The sequence below is a fragment of the Vombatus ursinus genome, unplaced genomic scaffold, assembly GCF_900497805.2.
Source record: "Vombatus ursinus unplaced genomic scaffold, bare-nosed wombat genome assembly UNPS02014773.1, whole genome shotgun sequence".
NCBI classification, from domain to species: domain Eukaryota; kingdom Metazoa; phylum Chordata; class Mammalia; order Diprotodontia; family Vombatidae; genus Vombatus; species Vombatus ursinus.
In genome coordinates this window covers 41,229,442-41,250,763 of record NW_020954551.1, presented here as the reverse complement: position 1 = coordinate 41,250,763, position 21,322 = coordinate 41,229,442, and the positions used below count along the sequence as shown (strand labels likewise).

The 21,322-nt window shown below is 38.8% G+C and overlaps 1 protein-coding gene across 3 annotated transcripts in view; it reads right to left on the bottom strand.

Moving 5' to 3' along the window:
• The window catches only part of CHCHD6 (coiled-coil-helix-coiled-coil-helix domain containing 6), a 298,780-nt gene that overhangs the window by 61,567 nt on the left and 215,891 nt on the right, over nt 1–21,322 (bottom strand). For all 3 annotated transcript variants that reach the window (XM_027863898.1, XM_027863899.1, XM_027863901.1), the window contains exon 6: nt 844–914. In XM_027863898.1, the coding sequence (XP_027719699.1) occupies nt 844–914 (71 nt within the window). The remainder of the gene's footprint in view (nt 1–843; nt 915–21,322) is intronic.

Here is a 21,322-nt window from a genome sequence, read left to right as displayed (position 1 = left end):
CAGGGCCACATGTGGCCTTCTAGGTCCTTGGGTGCGGACTTTTGACTGAGTCCAAGTTTTATAGAAAAAATCCTTTTATTAAGGGGATTTGTTCTGTGAAGTTTGGATTCATTCTAAGGGCCACACTTGAGGACCTAGAGGACCACATATAGCCTCGAGGCTGCAGGTTCCCCACCCCTGAAAGACTCTAGATGAATCTGAATGAAAATGACATTTCTCCCCTCCTCTCTGCCTCCCACTGAACATTCCCTTACCCTAGTGTATTGACCTAACTCTGGATACCTCCAGACTTTTTTTTTGCTGGTACCATCTGATTCCCTAAGCTAATGTATACTCTTAAGTGAATACAAAGTGTCTATTTTCTGGATGATCAAAGTCAGGGCCGCCCAACAAGTTATACCAGTAATTGTCAAAGCACCACTTTCCACTGAAAAATACTCCCCACTTTTACATTTCACCAGGATTCCCAGTAGGGAGGGGAGGGCAGCTGGCCCCAGTACTCCCCTCCCTTCTCCACTATCACTGTCAGCACAGCCTTGGCCAGTGAATATCAAGGCTTCAGGGCAATGAAAAATAGCTTCTCCTGACTAAGTCCTGGGCTCTGACTCAATCTAAGCCTCAAGTTACCAATGAGTTGGTTGAGGAAGAAGTTAATGTGGTCAATTAGGGATGACCACTTTCCATTTTAACTTCCAAGTTTGAAGAATGATGGCAGATGGTCAACTGTGTACTTCTAGACAGCTGGGATTAAGGAGCAGAGGCAGCTTTACATTCACTTGGGACAGAGTGAAATGTTCATAAATATGTGCTAAGTTTTGCAAAGAATGAAAGCCAAATCCTTACTTTATTGTGTCCTCCAGCCGAGTAGCTGCCTCATGGAACTGTTGTGATGACAGTTTATACATTTCAGCATTCTGTAATTTAAAAAAATTCGCACAGAAAAAATCTTTGTATGAAATTTCTTTGAGAAGGATTTATATAAATATAAGATACATAAACAATCAGCACATATACATACATATATACATATGCATATGTATATAAATATCAAACCAGAAACCATTCCCCAAAAGATAAATGGTCAAAGGATATGAATTTTCCTTAAAACAATAGTAAACTATTAACAATTACATGAAAGAATGCTTAAAGTCACTAATAATAAGAAAAACGCAAATAAAAACTGAAGTTTTGCTTCACACCCTGTAAATTGGCAAAGTTGACAAAAGAAAGGGATAGTCCATATTGGAGGGGTTGTGGGAACATAGGTACAACAATGTACTATCAGTGCAGCTGTGAATTAGTACAAACATTCTGGAGAGCAATTTGGAATTATGCAAATGTGACTAACCTTTAACCCAGAGATAGCAGACTTCAACACCAGGCTTATACCCAGAGGCGATTGATAGGAAGCAAGTTCCCAGTGTAGCAGAATTATTTAAAGCTACCATGAAGAATGCAGCCAAAGAAAACAAGAGAAGGGGAAGGGAATGAGCATTGATATGAAGCCTAATTGTGGGGCAGGCACTGTGCTAAGTGCTTTTTTTTCCCAAACATTATCTCATTTGATCCTCACAGCCACTCTGGGAGGGAGGTGCTGAGTAGATGTTCATTAATTGGGGAATGGGCAAATAAACTATGGTACATGAATAAATGGGAAAATGTTGTGCTATCAGAAACAACAGCTATTATGAATACAGAGAAGCAAGGAAAAATTTCTATAAACTGATGCAGAATAAGCAAAGCCATATATACACAATGACTGCAACAACGTAAATGCAAAGAATAACCACAAAACAATCAGAAGTGAATGTTGTAAAATTATAAAGCACAAACATGGGTCTAAAGAAGAAATATGACAAGATACCCCCTTCCCCACACCTTTGCAGAGGTTCCTGGAGGTTCATGTACTTGGTACATTGCACATATTTTCAGACCTTTTTTTTTGTTTGGTTTTTTGCTATATTGATTCATTTTACTGACTTTTTCTTCCTTTTGTTTTTCCTTAAAATATAATTTACTACACGAGAGTTCTCTGGGAATGGTAAGGATGGATATCAAGGGAAATTTTGGTGATGTAAAAGACAAAATAAATCAACAAAAATTTATTTTAAAAATACACATAAAGAAATGACAAACACTGCTGTGCCATGAAGACCTAACTAACTGATCCATAGTGGTAACACTCTCAGCATTATCCATGGCTCTAGATCCTTCCATGAATACACTACTATAAAAGAACCACAGAATGTTAAATTTGAAAGGGATCCTGAAAATTTAATCTAATTTCCTCATTATACAGATGACAAAACAGGCCTAGCAAGAGGAAATGACTGTGCCAAGGTCACATGGTCAGTGACCAGGTCTCCTGAACTCTAGTCCTAGACTCTTTCTACGATAGCATACTGACTCTTGTGACAATACCTGCCTATGGGATGCTGCTCTCCTGTAATGTAGCATTGAACTTTGTGCTCAGATTAAAAAACCAGCCTCTATTGAATTTTGGGTGACATATTTTAAGAGAACAGTGATAAGATAGAACACATTCAGGAGAATGAACAGGATAGTGAGAGGTTCCGAGTGTCATGTGACATGTAACAGTCGGAGAAAGTGAACTAATAGCCATCTTCAAATCTTTGAAGAGCTACATCATGAGGAGAATTATTCTATGTAGTTCCAGAGGGGGAAAAACGGGACCAAAGTGTAGATGTCTTAAGGAAGCAGATTCTAGCTCATTATAAAGAGAAGTTTTCCAATAATTTAAGCTGTCCACAATGGACCAGAATGCTTTGTGAGATAATGAGCATTTAAAGGGGTCAAGCAAGGACCTATAAGTAAGCCTACTTACTAAGGATGATGTAGAGGGAATTGTGACATTTGGAAAGAGGCCAGACTTCATGAGATTTAAGGTCCCTCCTCAGTGTGCCTTTGATAATGCCTCTTTATATTGACCCCACCAAGGGCTAAAGTTCTCTTCTCTGAATTGGGGATAAGGAATTATATATCCCAGGGTTCCCCATCCTAGTCAGGTGACTCTGGTAAAATCATAATCTGATCTGGATTCAACAGATATTTAGGAAGCCTAGAATAAGTTTCTTTAAGATAGGACAGCTGCTAGATGGCAGAGAAAAGGCAGGGATTCACCTGAGTCTCCCAAATTCCCCTCCAAACAATTTTCAATAACACCTCAGAAGGAATTCTGGAGTTGCTGGGAGTACCCACAAAGGGATGGAGTGAACAATTTTCCAGCCCAAGGCAACTCAGAAAGTAAGCAGCAATGGTCTGACCCACCAGGGTGAGAGCAGAGTGTAGTCCAGTGCAGGTAATACCCTGGCAAGATCACAGCAAGCTTTGGGGCAACTGAATGAGTAGCTTCTGGAGCTCTCAGACCATAGAGAGTAAAGGCGTCAGACAACTGGTCAGAAGGAGATTACAGGGGTCCCTTCGCTGGCACTGGGTGTAGGACTCTGTTGCATTGCCCATGCTCACACCTGGGCTGCAGTCTTGGGTCCCAATCTCAGTGCCTGCAGGAACGCTAGCACACCAGAGCTTGTGGCTACAGGGGAGCAGGGACCCTGGTCACAGTTCCAGGGCAGGAAAGAGTGCTTGGAGTCACTCACAGACCAGAGTCCAGGCCAAGTGAGTAGTAAATACACCTCTCCTTAAATCATACCACCTTGGAAGAACTGAAAACTTACACAACTCCAGAACTGGCTCTGAAAATAGCCACATAAAAAACTTGAAGCTTGTGACAGTACCCCCTCCATCTTAGGAGCAGAGCCCAACTTTAATATAAAGTTAAAGGTCAAGAAATAGGCTGGAAAAATGAGCAAACAACAACAAAAAGATACGGACCATAGAAAGTTACTACGGTGATAGGGAAGAGCAAAAAAGAAACTCAGAAGAAGACATAAAAGTAAAAACTGCTATATCCAATGCCTCACATAAAAATGTGAATTGGTCTTGGGCCCCAAAAGAATTCTTGAAAGAGCTCAAAAAAGATTTTAAAAATTAAATATGAGAGGTAGAGGAAAAACTGGTGAAGAATGCAAAAAAGTATGAAAAAAAGAGTCAATATCTTGGTAAAGGAGGCAAAGAAATACCCGAATAACATTAAAAAACAGAATAGATCAAATGGTAAAACAGGCACAAAAATCCACTTAAGAGAAGAACGCCTTAAAAAGCAGAATTGACCACATGGAAAAGAAGGTACAAAAACTCACTGAAGAAAATAATTTCTTAAAAATTAGAATTGGGCAAATGGAAGCTAATGATTCCAGGAGACATCAAGAAACAATACAACAAAATTAGAATGAAAAAAAAAAAGAAGAAAATGTGAAATATCTCATTGGGAAAACAACTGACCTGGAAAATAGATAGAGGAGAGAATAATTGAAGAATTACTGGGCTACCTGAAAGCTATGATTAAAAAAAGAATCTAGACATCATCTTCATGAAATTATCAAGGAAAACTGCCCTGATATCCTAGGACCAAAGGGCAAAATAGAAACTGAAAGAAGCCACGGATCACCTCCTAAAACAGATCTCAAAATGATAACTTCCAGGAATATTACAGCCAAATTCCAGAGCTCCCCAGTTAAGGAGAAAATATTTCAAGCTACCATGGAGATGTAACATGGAGCAATCAGGATGACACAAGATTTAGCAACTTCTACATTAAAGGACCAGAGGGCTTGGGATATAATATTCTGGAGGGCAAAGGAGCTAGGATTACAACCAAGTATCACCTTCCCAGAAAATCAGAATATAATCCTTTAGGGGTAAAAATGGACATTCAATGAAAGAGGACTTTCAAACATTCCTGATGAAAAGACCAGAGCTGAATAGAAAATCTGACTTTCAAATGCACAACTCAAAATAAGTAGAAAAAGGTAAACAGGAAAGAGAAATCATAAGGGATTCAATCAGGTTAAACTGTTTGCATTCCTACATATGAAGATGATACTTATAACTCATAAGAACTTTATCTTTTTTTTTTTTTTTTGGCTTTTTGGTGAGGCAATCAGGGTTAAATGACTTGCCCAGGGTCACACAGCTAGTAAGTGTTAGAATGTCTGAGAGATTTGAACTCAGGTCCTCCTGACTCCAAAGCTGGAGCTCTATCCAACCTAGCTGCCCCAGAACTTTACCTTTATTAGGACAGTTAGAAGGAGTATATTTAGACAGAGGGCACAGATGTAAATTGAATATAAAGGAAGGATTATTTAAAAAATAAAATTAAGAGATGAGAAAGAGGAATGCTCTGGGAGAAGGGGAAAGGGAGAGGGTAAATACTTTCACATAAAAGAGGCATTAAAGAGCTTTTACAGTGGAGGAGAGAATGGGGAAGTTAGAGGGGAACACATGAACCTTACTCTCATCAGAACTGGCTCAAAGAGGGAATAACATACACATTCAATTGGGTAGAGTAAACAGCTATCTTACATGTATCTACCTTACAGGAAAGTAGGAGGGAAAGGGAATAAAAGAAAAGGGGAACTGATAGAAGGAAGGGCAGATTGGGGAAGGTGGTAGTCAGAAGCATAACACTTTGGAGAATGGATAGAGTGAAAGGAGAGGATAGGCTAAAGAGGAGAAAAATAGGATAGAGGGAAATGTACATTAATCATAACTGTGAAAAATTTTTTACAGCAAATTTCTCTGATAAAGGTTATATTCCTCAAATATGTAGAGAACTGAGTCAAATTTATAAAAAATATCCCCAGTTGATAAGTGGTCAAAGGATATGAATAGGCAGTTTTCAGACAAAGTAATCAAAGTTATCTATAGTCATATTAAAAAATGTTCTAAGTCAGTATTGATTAGAGAAATACAAATGAAAACAACTCTGATGCAACTTGGATTGTGATACAACACCCATCAGATTGGTTAATATGACAGAAAAAGTAAATGACAAATGACAAATGTTGGAGAGGATATGGGAAAATTGAGACACTAATTCATTGTTGGTGGAGTTGTGAACTGATTTAACCATTCTGGAGAGCAATTTGGAACTGTGGCCAAAGGGCTATAAAATCATGTGATAAAAAACAGAAGAGGAAAGGATGTGTATGTACAAAAATATTTATAGCAACTCTTTCAGTGATGGGAAAGAATTGGAAACTGAGAGGATGCCCATCAATTGGGGAATGGCTGAACATGTTGTAGTACTTAATTATGATGGAATCTTATTGCGTCATAAGAAATGATGAGTAGCATACTCTCAGAAAAACCTGGAAAGACTTACTGATGCAAAGTGAAATGAAAAGAACCAGGAGAACACTGGACACAGTAACACCAATATTGTATGATGATAAACTGAGTGACTTAGCTATTCTCAGCAATATGATGATCCAAAACAATTCCAAAGGACTTATGATGAAAAATGACATCTGTATCCAGAGAAAGTACTGATGGAGTCTGAATGCAGATCAAAGTATGCTTTTAAAAAAAAAAAGTATGCTTTTTTTAAACTTTATTTTTCTTGATTTTTTGGGGGGGGAAATCTATGTTTTCTTTCGCATGACTAATATGTAAATGTTTTTTGCGTGAGTATATATGTATAACAAATTGCTTGCCTTCTCAATGAAGGGTGAGGTGAAAGAAGGAAAGAAAGAAATTGGAACTCAAAATTTTAAAAATCAAATGTCAAAAATTGTTTTTACTTGTAATTTAGAAAAAATAAATATCATATATATGCATACATACAGATATAAAGTAAAAAAAAAAAAATAGGCCAGCTGGTTTCACTTTTCCATTTTAATCTTGGGTGATAGCATGGGGAAACCATTCTGTTACATGAGTTTGTCACATTTCAGTCTTAGCAGAGCAATGCACAAAAAACATTATGACTTATATCAAGGTCCTAAGTGGCAATGAGGCCTCCTTTCTGATAGGGTTAGAAATAATAGTGGCCCAATTTTTTCCTCTGGGAACAACACCACCCAACATAAGCCTTTAATCAAACCCTTGAAGGTACACAGCAAATTTATGCCACCTGCTATAGCAAGTTCTGTGGTGGAAGAGCAGTTATTAATATTAATATTTGTTACTGATATTAATGCCTGATGGGGTTTAAAGGTTAGCCTGGTGACTCCTCTGCTGCTCTGAAAAGAATCTGAAAGCAATCCCTTAAGAGTATCTATTCTGCGTTCATGATGTTAATGAGGACCATTTGCAAGGATCCCATAATTAGACACTTTTATTCTACATCAAACCACCATGGTTACTGATAAGATTAATACTTCCATACTCACAGAGAGACAGATTAAGTGAAACCTTAACCAACAAAAGCATTACATTTAAAGTTTAGTATTCCATCTATGATTCAGGGTTCTGTAATGCATCATCATCATCATCATCATCATCATCATCATCATCATCATCATCGTCGTCATCATCACAATGCATTTCCTACCTATGCATCACAATGCGTCTATCCTACCTATATTAGGTATTACACAAAAAGACCTTGCCCTTAAGAACAGTCTGTGATTCTGGATGTTCACAATTTAGAATCACTGGTGGTTTTTTAGAGCTGGAAGGGACTTTAAAGATCAGTTAGTCCAACCCTCTCACTTTTAGCAATTAACCAACATTTGTGCCAGGTACTATGCTAAGCCCTGGAGATAAGAAACAAAAGCTGCCCTCAAGGAGTTCACAATTCAAGGGGGAGATAATATGTAAATAAATATATACAAACAAGCTATTTTACTGAACAAATAGGAGAAAGCACTGGAATTAAGAGGGGTTGGGGAAGGCTTCCTGTAGAAGGTGGGACTTTAGTTGAGACTTAAACGATGTGAGGGAGGTCAGCAGGCAGAGCAGAGGAGATAGGTGGTTCTAGGTAGAGAAAATGCCTGGAATTGAGAGATAGAGTCTCGCTCATGGAACAGCCAGGAGGCTTTGAATGCCAAACAGAGCATTGAGGTGATTAGGGAGCCACTGAGGGGTGGTGAAATGTTTTGAATTGCATTTTAGGAAAATCACTTTAGCAGCTGAATGGTGGATAGATGGGAGTAGGGAGAGACCTGAGGCAGTCTTAATGACTTAATAATAAATATATGGTGAGACTCAGAGAAACAAAGTGGCTTCTCCCAGGTCATTCAGTCAGGATTAAAATCCAAGTCTCTTGACTCCTAATCTCCCACACTTTTCATAATATCACACTGTCTCTGAGACATACTGATGCAGACAAATAAGTAAAATAAATAAACACACATCAATATAGTAAAGCAGTAAATTAACAACACTGGATTTTGAATCAAAATGGGACCTGGGTCCAAATTCTGGTTGTTGACCAAACAGAAGTAACTCATCTGATGTTATCTCTAGGCATCAGTTTTTTCCATCTGTAAAATGGAGGGGGTGGATTATATTATAAGATTTAGAACTGGAAAGGACCAAAAAAAAAAAAAATCTAATCCAACTCCATTATTTTACTAATGAGAAAATTGAAGCCTAGAAATGTTTTGACTTGCTCTGGGCCATGCAGGCAGTAAAATGGTGAATCTAGAATTTGAACCCAAGTGTTCTGACTTCAAAGTCAATGCTCTTATTGCCATCCCATGCCAAAACAGATTTTTAAGGTCTTTAACTCCTATAATCCTATGAATACATAACTAATCAGTGTATAATTCAGTTGAATACAAGAAACATTTTACTATAAGGAATTATGCTAGCTGCTATTGTAGGGCACACAGAAAATTACAGAGACAGAGTCCTGCTCTCAGAGTTTATAGTTTAGAAGTTTTTAAGTTTATATAAATTCGGGGAAGGGAATAAGAAATCCTTCAATCCAATCCCCCTCCTTTTATATATGAAGAAACTAAGGGCAGGAGCTAGAAAAGAGAAGTGACCAACTATGGGAATTCTAGGTCTAGCTTAGAAGGGGCCATGGAAACTTCAGCCCGCTCCACTTGCTTTGGGTCTGACTCAGACAATACATGAGTCATCTCAGGTATGTGAGGAATCTAAGCTTCTCAACCTTCCTAAAGGCCCTTCTACTGCTTATTGGGCCACTGGTATTTGAAATGATGATCTCAGCCTCAGAATACTTCCCTTCAGTCATATGCATTACTTACCCCATTGTGGCTGACTTCATTGTTTAGCATACAGACTCAAGAGAGGAAATCCTTTGACCTCTCCCCCTCAAAATGTCCACAATTCTGACCTGAAGGAGGAAGGGTGGTTTGGCACTGGCTGCCAGTTCTGCCCTTTCTTACTCCATATATGTATGATTTCACACATTGTGTTGATGTCACAAGAGGTGATCACACATACACACCACACATACACATATGGCATAAATCTGATTTAAGTGAATCACAAGGCAAAGTTTTCACAAATCTCAAAATCTACCCTGATATCTCTTTTCTCTGAAGTCCAACAGCCCTTACTGCCTTTATCATTTTACTCTGGCATTTAATCATAAACTACTCAGAGGTTTCATGTGTGTTAGTCTGGTTTCCCCAAATAGTTAAGTTCCCACCCACAGTATGGAACACAACATTACGCATGTAATTGGTATTCACATACTTGCAGAGTGATTTACAAAGGAAGGTATATTACATATAAATTTTAAAATCACAGATCAGTGTCTCTAGAAGTATACTGGATTTTCACACATTACTTAGCAACCCAGTGATCATGAACTTTATTATAGGACAGTATGTAGGACTAATCGTTCTGATTAGTCTCCCCAGTTCACAAATTTTGACAAAAACCTTTTTCTTTGCCCTGTAAACAGACTTTCCTCCTTTCAAATCACAGCTGCCTTTTACTCACATTTGAAACCAGAAGACCTACTCTCCATTAATTAAATCTGCCATTAAATATTAAATAACGTGAATAAGGAGGTGTGAGTGTTATCTCCATGGGTTTCGAAAGTCACAGTGTTTCTTCAATTACTTCCCAAGTAATTTTCATATTTCATACTGTCTGATTTCTCAAAGGACCTGGATTTGCAAGATCAAAAAGAAAGCAATAGGGTGAGAGATGACAGAGTAAGAGGGCACAGAAGAAGAAAGAAAATTAACATTCTGTAGGCACTAAGAAATTGTCCTATCAGCTAACCTCTTCCCCATCCAAGATCAGAAGGAAGATGGCAATTGAGGAAGAAAGAAGCATGGTGACAAAAGAAAGAGCACTGGATTTGGAGTCAGAGGACCTGCTACTTCCAACCTGACCTTGGGGACAAGTCACTTCAGTTGTCTGGGCATCAGTTTCCTCACCTGTAAAATGAGATGGTTGGTTTAGATGGCCTCCAAGGTGCCTTCCAGCTCTAAGGCTATATATAGTATAGGTATTTCATTAGAATAGTAGCTATATACATACATATGTGTGTGTATATATATATATATATATACAATATATAAATATCAACACTTCATTTAAAGGAAAAACCATTTATTTTTATATTTATTTTGATTAATTTTATTTAACATTATCTGCTAAATTCTGTATTTTTTTCTTTGTTAATTTATTTTTAGTTTTCAACATTCATTTACACAAGATTTTGAGTTCCAAATTTTCTCCTCATCTTGTCCCTCTTCTCACCCCAAGATGGGGTACATTCTGAATACCCCTTCCCCTAATCCGCCCTCCCTTCTATCTCCCCCACACCTTCTCTTATCCCCTTCCCCTGCAATTTTATTGTAAGGCAGGGTAGATTTCTATACCTTATTGACTGTATATCTTATTTCCCAGTCGCATGTGAAAACAATTTTTTAACATTTGTTTCTAAAACTTTGGGTTCCAAATTTTCTCCCTTCCTCCCTCCCCACCCACCCTCATTGAGAAGGCAAGCAACTTGACACAAGTTATACATGTGTAGTCATGTAAAATACTTCCATAGTAGTCATGTTGTGAAAAACTAAGTATATTTCCCTTAATCCTATCCCACCCCCTATTTATTCTATTCTCTCTTTTGACCCTGTCCCTCTTCAGAAGTGTTTGTTTCTAATAACCCCCTCCTCTAATCTGCCCTCCCCTCTATCATCCCCTTGCTCTCTTGTCCCCTTCCCCCTCTATTTTCCTGTAGGGTAAGATAGATTTCCATACCCAATTGAGTGTGTATGTTATTCCCTCCTTAAGCCAAATCCTATGAGAATAAGATTCACTCATTCCCTCTCACCTTCCCCCATTTCCCCTCCACTGTAAAATCCTTTTCTTGTCTGTTTTATGTGAGATAATTTACCCCATTCTATCTCTCCCTTTCTCTCTCTCCTACCCCTTAATTTTATTCTCCAGATATCACCCCTTCATCTTCAACTCACCCTGTGGCCTTCTATTTATCTATCTATATATACATACACATAATTTTTTCCCTCCAACTACCTTAATACTAACCTTCGTAACTCATGAGTTACAAATATCATCTTTCCATGCAGGAATGTAAAGAGTTCAACCTTAATAAGTCCCTTATGATTTCTCTTTCCTGTTTACCTCTTCATCTTTCTCTTGAGTCTTGTATTTTTTTTTAAGGCAATTGGGGTTAAGTGACTTGCTCAGGGTCACACAGCTAGTAAGTGTCAAGTGTTTGGTCTGAGGCCAGATTTGAACTCAGGTCCTCCTGACTTCAGGGCCAGTGCTCTATCCACTGTGCCACCTAGCTGCCCCTTGAGCCTTGTATTTAAAAGTCAAATTTTATATTCAGCTCTGGTCTTTTCATCAAGAATGCTTGAAAGTCCTCTATTTCACTGAATTTTCACTTTTCCCCCAAAGGATTATACTCAGTTTTGCTGGGTAGGTGATTCTTGGTTGTAATCCTATCTCCTTTGACATCCAGAATATTACATTCTAGGCCCTATGGTCCCTTAATATAGAAGCTGCTAAATCTTGTGTTATCCTGATTGTGTTTTCACAATACTTGAATTGTTTCTTTCTGGCTGCTTGCAATATTTTCTCCTTGACCTAGAAACTCTGAAATTTGGCTACAATATTCCTGGGAGTTTTCCTTTGGGGATCTCTTTCAGGAGGTGATCGGTGGATTCTTTAAATTTCTATTTTGCCCTCTGGTTCTAAAATATCAGAGCAGTTTTCCTTGATAATTTCTTGAAAGATGATGTCTAGGCTCTTTTTTTGATCATGGCTTTCAGACAGTCCAATAATTTTTAAATTCTCTCTCCTGAATCTATTTTCCAGGGCAGTTGTTTTTCTAATGAGATACTTCACATTGTTTTCTATTTTTTCATTCTTTTGGTTTTGTTTTACAGCATCTTGATTTCTCATAAAGTCACTAGCTTCCAATTGATCCATTCTAATTTTTTTTTTTTAAGTGAGGCAATCAGGGTTAAATGACTTGCCCAAGGTCACACAACTAGTATGTGTCAAGTGTTTGGTCTGAGGCCGGACTTGAACTCAGGTCCTCCTGACTTCAGGGTCAGTGCTCTATCCACTGTGCCACCTAGCTTCCCCCTCCATTCTAATTTTTAAGGAAGTATTTTCTTCAGTGAGCTTTTGGATTTCCTTTTCCATTTGGCCAATTACACTTTTGAAGTCATTCTTCTCCTCCTTGGCTTTTTGGACCTCTTTTGCCATTTGGGTTAGGCTATTTTTTTAAGGTGTTATTTCTTCAGTATTCTTTTGGCTCTCCTTTAGCAAGCTGTTGACTTGTTTTTCATGATTTTCTTCCATCACTCTCATTTCTCTTCCCAGTTTTTCCTCTACTTCTCTTACTTGCTTTTCAAAATCCTTTTTGAGCTCTTCGATGGCCTGGGACCAATTCATACTTTTCTTGGAGGCTTTTTGGATGTAGGAGCTTTGATTTCGTTGTCTTCTTCTGGTTGTATGTTTAGATCTTCTTTGTCATCAAAGAAAGATTCTATGGTCTGACTTTTTTTTGGGGACGTTTGCTCATGATCCCAGTCAATTACTTGAGTTATAAATGCTTTGTTAAGGTAGGGGTCCGCTTCCAATGTGGAGAATGTACTGTCTGAAGCTTCAGGGGTTTGTGTAGCTGTTTTCAGAGATACTTCTAGGGACCTGTAAAGTTTCAGTTCTTCCAAAGTGGTATGATCACGGGCGAGGCGTTTACTCCTTTGCTGGCCTGTGCTCTGGTCTATGAGTGACCACAAGCACTGTTTTCTGCCTTGGAACTGTGAGGAGGATTCCCTCTCAACAGCCACTACAAGTTTGACCATGCTAGCACTCCTCCTGGCCCCAGGACCACCACCTAGAAGTGTGACCCAGATGCAAGCAAAGGCAAAGCAAGAGAATCCTGCCTCAGCACCAGCAAAGAGATCTGTGTAATCTCCCTATGATCAGCCACTTGATTCCCCCTCAGTCTGTGGGGCAGAAGCTCAGGAAGTAGCTGCTGCCCCAGGGCTATGCCAGGACTGGGGTCAGGACTGAGCTTCTCTCTCCCTGAAGTCAGACTTTTCCTACAGACCTTTTAAGTTGTCTTTGGTGTTCATGGGGTTGAGAAGTCTGGAAACTGCCACAGCTGCCAGTAATTCTGTCCCCTGAGGCCTGCTCCAGGTTCGCTGAGGCCTGTTTTGCCTGCTTGCCCACACTGAACTTCATTCCTCTCTCAGGCTAGCGCAATACACCTTTCTAATCAACCATCCAGGTTGTCTTGGGCTGGAAATTTGTTTCACTCTGTCTTTTTATGGGTTCTGCTGCTTTAGAAATTGTTTAGAATCATTTTTTACAGTTATCTGGAGGGGTTTAGGGGAGAGCTCAAGCAAGTCACTGCTTTTACTCCATCATCTTTGTTCTGCCCCCTCCGCTAAATTTTGTATTGGTGTTTATTAATGATTTCAGCTGTCTGCACTTGCTCCTGGGAATTTCAAACTTAGTGCCTATAGACATCTCTCTCAGAAAATCCTCCCCAAATTTTAAATATTTTTATTTTATGTGGTTAAAATCAATATGAAATTTTTATAATTCAGTAAGTTTTGATTAGTTGGTGAGATCTTGGGATCTTAAATTTAGCACTGGAAAGGACTTTTGTGATCTTTTAGTTCAACGCCTCTCATTTTTATGTATGGGAAAACTGAGGTCCAGATAATAGGTTAAATGACTTGTCCAAGGTCACAGAGGTGAAAAGTAATAGTCAGGATTCAAACCCTGGTCTTTTGATTCCAAATCTGCTCCTTAGGATTAGGGTAGAATTCCTGGTCAAAATCTACAGTAGGAGTTCAGAGTTTAGTTATTTGGTCTAGGGTGAGTTATTCACTTCCAATCAATAATCCAGTTTATTAAGGGGCAGCTTTTATATGTTGAGTACCATAGGAGGCACAAAAGAAGTACTAAGCCAAAATCACTGCCCTCAGGACTGCCACCCCAAATCAAACAGACAACGGCAATGTGTGACACACGAAGTGTTATGGACAATACATGTATTTACAGTTCTGAGGAGACCAGGGAAGCTTGAAGGAATGGTGGAACTCAAGACAGACTATGAAGGATATATGGAATTTATATTAACTAGAAGTTTCAATGGGCTGAGTACCACTCAAAGGCTTTCAAGAATTCTGACAGACCCAGAATTTTCTTGCCCTCCAGAAACTTACAATCTTGTGGGAAAGATAAGATCAACACTTAACCAGCATCACTGACAATTTTAGCTTTACAGAGTTACACAGTGAAAAGCTTAACTTTCAGAAACACTGATGAAAAATTAGTATAAGAAAGAAAACTGCCAAAGAGTTAAGTCTAAAATAAACCTCTCAAACTTTAAAGCAATGGATAAGATTGACTATATCAGAACTCAAAGACTCGGTACTGCCAACGTGGACAAATTGTTGAGCAAAAGGCTGGCCGATTTGGGAACTTTTGAAGTTTGCCCTGATAATTACTTAAACACCATTTCAGGAAGGCTATCCTCTAAGGAGTGAAGAAAATTAGCATAATTTGCATCTGTAGGAAGGAGCAAGAAAAGAGACAAGAAATTAACATAACAGAGTTAGTGTAGTTGGTTTAAAAAGTTGGAAGAAAATTTGATCAGAACTCTGTCAAAGAGCTGAATGAAAATACTTTGGAGAGATCTAAACAGAGACCCCGGGTTGATCTTCAGCAAAGCTGTCAAGTCTATGAGGTTTATCTCTAACACCCTTTCACCCTCCTTTCTGAACTCTTATTTTTAGCTGTAATCAGGGTTCTAGTCCCAGCTCCGCTACTAATTGCTATGGGACCACTGGTGTTGCTTTCATTTTCTAGGCCTCATTTGAAGCCTAAAATGTACACTGAAGAGTTGGTTTAGATGTTCTCTAAGGTCCTTTTCCAGCTCTAACATCTCAACTCCCTTCCTCTTTCTCTTTCCCAGGCCTTCTACCCACTTTGGCACCTGAGCTCCAAAATGATTCCCACTCCCACTCTACCCAACCACTCCAAAATAGGAATGATAAATACAAATATGCAAATATCTCAACTAGGGTGAAGGATCTGCTTTGCAAAAAAGAACCCTTTTTAACTCAAAGGAATGAAATCAAGTAATGCATCAGTTAGGTGAGGAAATATTTTTGGCCAGGGGGATTTCCCTTAACCCCAGCTCCTCCTAATGCAGGAAATCATCCACCTTCCTGGGCTTGAGGTGTGCTTTGAATGGGGAAGAGGGAGAGAACTCTGACAGCTATTCTAAAGTACTCTTGCTCAATCAATGAACAGCAAGATATCTGATACATCACAATAACCTATGTTCTCTCACTGCCAGACCAACGTGTGACTGAGATGGTAGAGGATGTAGACTTAATTGTAAAGAGAAGGGAGTGTATATATAGTAAATATCAGGGAATGGAAAATTTTATTAAACAAGCCAAAGGTGGGAAGGCATCATGATTTTTCTGGGCAGAGCCAGGGCCAGTAATGAGGGAGAAGTCTGTCTTTGGCTTACCAAACCTCCTTTACCAAAGACCCTTTCCTATCTCCTGACACCTGACCCTCTGCCAGGGCTTTTCTCTCACCCCTGGGAAAGGAGGGTTAGAGAGAAAGAGGTAACAATTATGAGTAGTAGTCTTACTTTCAACTGGCTGCCAAATACACAGTTAAAGAATTAACTGTTAAATGCTTAATGTATCCCTTCTGGGCTACTTGTATTTTAAATGTATAGATGGGGTCCTTCATCAAAAAGTTGTCTAAACTATCTTTTATTGCTGCTGCTGCTGGGATCTGGAGGCTCAGGGACACAATTGAAACTACAGTTGATGCTGAAGGAAGGGCTTCTTCACACCACAGCAAGCTTCTAAGGGAGGGGAATCATTAGCCTATGGGTGGCCATCATTCCCTACCTCCTTCACAAAGGAATGAATAAATCAAAGCCTTCATCTGCTACACCTTAGTTTACTAACTATTGGGATGTATCAACTCATGTGCAAAACAGACTCAATGTCCAATATATACCTAGGGGCATCTACCTCATGTTCAATACATACTTAAACACTCAGAACACACCTATTAAAGTTGTTAACAACTGTAGCTTTCGTGAATAATTTAGTAAGATGCTAAAAAAAATTCAAAACTGTGAACGAGCTTTTTTGCTTTGGTTAAATGTAGAGTATTAATGAATTCAACATTTCTTAATCACCTACTGATCACAGGGTACTACTGTGCTAGGTACTGTGGGAATAAAAATTTAGATAAGACATACTTGTTTTCCCAATAGCTAATATAAAACAGAACATGACAAGTTCATAAGATACACACATAATATCATGTAAGAATAAAGAGAAAAAGTGTCTAGGGGGATCAGGGAAGGTTTCATAAAGGTGGGGCATCTGAATTGGGCTCAAGTTGAAGATGGGTAGAACTCAAATGGTGAGGAATATGGCATTCCAGACAGGGAACAAAGGCATGAAAGAAACTAGCACTTCTTTTTAATGTTAGACATTAACCTGCATATTCTGTATCTAATACAGTAGCATAAGCACTATCCTATGTCTGTGTCTAAGACTGATATCTATTTGTCCATGGCTGAGCAGAGAAGACCCCCTTTTCGAGTGTGTCTTAGAAAATTTATAGGTTATGTCTTGGACTGCAAAGGGTTTGGAAACCATATTCCAAGGCTATACATAGATACCAAGGTACCTTAGGCCATGTTTTACTGTCAAAAACTTCCATAGCTATCCCACAGAAACCCATGATCATGTAGGTTAACAGAAACTAGCTGGGAATTCCTTAGCTTGCCCCAAGCTGCCAAACGGTTTTTTCAGAAGAGGCTTCCTATAGCACAGGTAGAGCAAGGCAGTTTGTGTGGGACACTAGTCCTCAGGAAAGATGCTGAGCTGACTCACTGGGGCCAGAAGAACCTTGGCACAGGACCAGATGGAATGAATTAAGTGGATCACAGAAGAGAGATATCTTAAGCCACAATTAGTCAAGTCAACAAGTATTATTAAGCTCTGATTATGAGACAGGCACTGTGCTAAATTCTGGAAATACAAATTCAAGTTAAAAAGAAAGACAGTCCCTGCCTTCAAGGAGCTTACATTCTGATGGAGGAAGACAACACTTAAAAAGAAGCTGAAGGGGGGAAGGGAAGAAAAGGTATCCACAGGGACATGGGAGAGAAAGAAACTTAGAGAGTCAGGAACTGAAATCAAAGAGGAACAAGGGAATGGACACAGTTGGCCTGGGCACTTTCCTTAAAATGGAGGTTGTGAGAGGAAGTGAGTCAACTAGAATCAAAATGATAAAAATCTCATCAAAATAACCAATGATTTTCTTTAAGTTTGATTTTTGCATGAAATAACTGTAGAAAGAATGACTTTAGATCTATCAGGAACTAGGAGACCTTCTGGTCTAGGACAAACTGTTTATGTTCCTGTAGATCAAAAAGGCAAGTGGCCAGTGGCACAAAACACTGAGAAGGTGCTAGAATCCACTTTAAAAATTGAGGGGAAAACTGTGAAATGCACAAGATCCTGATTGAAAACAGCTAAGTGGTCAAGAAGAGAATTTAAGTGTACTTTACAGAAATAGGGGACCAGATAGTCAGGCACATGGTAGATTGTGGGAAAAGACAGAAAAGGCAAGAAAAACTAGAAAAAAGATTTTTTTTCATTCTCTTTATTTATTTAGTATTTTATTTTTCCCCAGTTACATGTAAAAATAATTTTAACATTTGTTTTTAAAACTCTGAGTACCAAATTCTTTCCCTTTCTCCCTCTCCAACCTCCCCCATTGAGAAAGCAAGCAATTTGATATAGATTTTACATGTATAGCCATGCAAAACATATCTGTAACAGTCATGCTGTGAAAGAAAACAGACAAAAAACCCAAGAAAAATAAAGAAAGTAAAAAAAAAAGTATGCTTCAATCTATATTCAGATACCATCAGTTCTTTCTCTGGGGAAGGATAGCATTTTTCATCATACATCCTTCAGAGTTGTCTTGGATTGTTGTATTGTGAGAATAGCTAAGTCATTCACAGCTGATCATCTTACAATATTGCTGTTACTTTGTACACAGTACATGTCACTTTGCATCAGCCCATGCACAGACGTCTTTCCAGGTTTTTCTGAGAGCATCCTGCTCATCCTTTCTTTTTCTTTTCTTTGTGGGGCAGGGATTCTTTTTTTGTTGGGGGGGAAGGTGAGGCAGTTGGGGATAAGTGACTTGCCCAGAGTCACACAGCTAGTGAGTGTTATGTGTCTGAGGCCGAATTTGAACTCAGGTCCTCCTGACTCCAGGGCTGGTGTTCTATTCACTGTGCCACCTAGCTGTCCCCTACTCATCATTTCTGATGGCACAATAGTATTCCATCATAATCACATACCACAAGTTGTTCAGACATTCCCCAATTGATGGGCATCCCCTTAATTTCTAATTCTTTACCCCCAGAAAAGAGCTGCTGTAAATATTTTTGTACATATAGGTCCTTTTCCTTTTTGTTTTTTGTCTCTTTTGGGATATAGAACTAGTAGTGTTATTACTAGGTCAATGGGTATGCATGATTTTATAGCCCTTTGGGCACAGTTCCAAATTGCTCTACAGAATGGTTGAATCAGTTCACAACTCCGCCAACAGTACATTAATGTCTCATTTTCCCCACATCCCCTTTAATGTTTATCATCTACCTTTTCTGTCCTATTAGACAATCTAAGAGGTATGAGGTAGTACCTCAGAATTATTTTAATTTGCATTTCTCCAATCAACAGTGAGTTAAAATATTTTTTTTCATACTTCAGACTTCATCTGAAAACTGATTTTATCTTTTGATCATTTATCAATTGGGGAATGGCTCTTATTTTTATAAATCTGACTCAGTTCTCTAATGAGGCTTTTATCAGAGACACTTGCTTCAAAATTTTTTGCACAGTTACTATTGCTAACTTATCTATCTCCATCCTATTCCCCCACCCTTGTTTATTCTGTTCTCCCTCTTCTTTTACCCTCTCTCCTCAAAAGTGTTTTGCTTCTGACCACTCCCTCCCTTCTCTTATATTTCTATACCCAATTGTGTGTGTATGTTATTCCCTCTAATTCTGATGAGAGTAAGGTTCACTTACTCCCCCTCACCTCCTTCTTCCTCTCCACTATAAAAAAGTTTTTTCTTGCTTCTTTTATGTAAGATGATTTACTCCATTCTACCTTTCCATTTCTCTTTCTCCCAATACATTCCTCTCTCACCCCTTAATTTTATTTTTTAGATATCATCCCCTTAGGGGGATATTCAACTCATATCTGTGCCCTTTGTCTATATATACTTCTTCTAACTACCCTAATAATGTGAAAGCTCTTATGAGTTACAAATATCTTTTCATGTAGGAATGTAAACAGTTTAAACTTATTAAGTCCTTTATGATTTCCCTTTCCTGTTTACCTTTTCATGCTTCTCTTGGGTCTTGTATTTGAAAGTCAAATTTTCTATTCAGCTCTAGTCTGCTTGAAAGTCCTCTATATTACTGCATGTCCATTTTTTCCTCCTCATGGATTATATATACTCAGCTTTGCTGGGTAGGTGATTCTTGGTTGTAATCCTAGCTCCTTTGCCCTCCAGAATATCATATTCCAAGCCCTTCAATCCTTTAATGTAGAAGCTGCTAAATCTTGTGTTATCCTGATTGTGCTTCCACAATACTTGAATTGTTTCTTTCTGGCTGCTTGCAGTATTTTCTCCTTGATCTGGGAACTCTGGAATTTGGCTATATTCCTGGAAGTTTTCATTTTGGGATCTCTTTCAGGTGGTGATTGGTGGATTCTTCCAATTTCTATTTTACCCTCTGGTTCCAGAATATCAGGGCAGTTTTCCTTGATAATTTCTTGAAAGATGATGTCTAGGTTCTTTTTCTGATTACGGCTTTCAGATATTCCAATAATTTTTAAATTCTCTCTCCTGGATCTATTTTCCAGGTCAGTTGTTTTTCCAATGACATATTTCACATTGTCTTCTATTTTTTTTTTTTTTACTCTTTTGGTTTTGTTTTATTATTTCTTGATTTCTCATAAAGTCATTAGCTTCCATTTACTTCAGTCTAATTTTTAAGGAATTATTTTCTTCAGTGAGCTTTTGGACCCCCTTTTTCATTTGGCCAATTCTGCTTCTTAAAGCATTCTTCTCCTCATTGGCTTTTTGGATCTCTTTTACCATTTGGCCTAATCTGTTTTTCAAGTTGTTATTTTCTTCAATTTTTTTTGTGTCTCCTTTACCAAGCTGTTGACTCCTTTCTCATGATTTTCTTGCATCACTCTCATTTCTCGTCCCAATTTCTTCTCTACTTCTCTTACTTGATTTTCAAAATCCTTTTTGAGCTCTTCCATGGCCTGCGACTAAGTCATATTTTTTCTGGAGGCTTTGGATGTAGGAGCTTTGACTTTGCTGAGTATGTGTTTTGATCTTCCTTGTCACCATAATAATTTTCTATAGCCAGAGTTTTTTCCTTTGTTTGCTCATTTTCCCAGCCTACGACTTGACTTTTAACTGTTTGTTAAAGTAGGGCTCTGCTTCCAGGGTGGAGGATGCACTGTTCCAAGCTTCAGGGGTTTTGTGCAGCTGTTTTCAGAGATACTTTTAGGGACCTGTAAGTTTTCAGTTCTTCCAAGGTGCTATGATGCCAGGAGAGGCGTATACGCCTTGTGTGCTGGTCTGTGAGCAACCACAAACACTTTTTTCTGCCCTGGAACTATGAGGAGGGTCCCCCCTCCAATGTTGTTGCAAACTCTGCTATGCTAATGCTCCTTCTCATCCTGGTTCTGTCACCCAGGACTGCAACCTGGATCCAAGTATGGGCAAAGCAACAGAGTCCTGTTTCGATGCTAGCAAAAAGACCCCTGTAATCTCCTTCTGACCAGTTGTTTGACCCCCCCCCCCCTACCCTTTTTGGGCCGAGGGCTCAGGCAGCAGCCACAGCTGCTCCCTGATTCAGTCACTCCCAAGGCCTGCTCC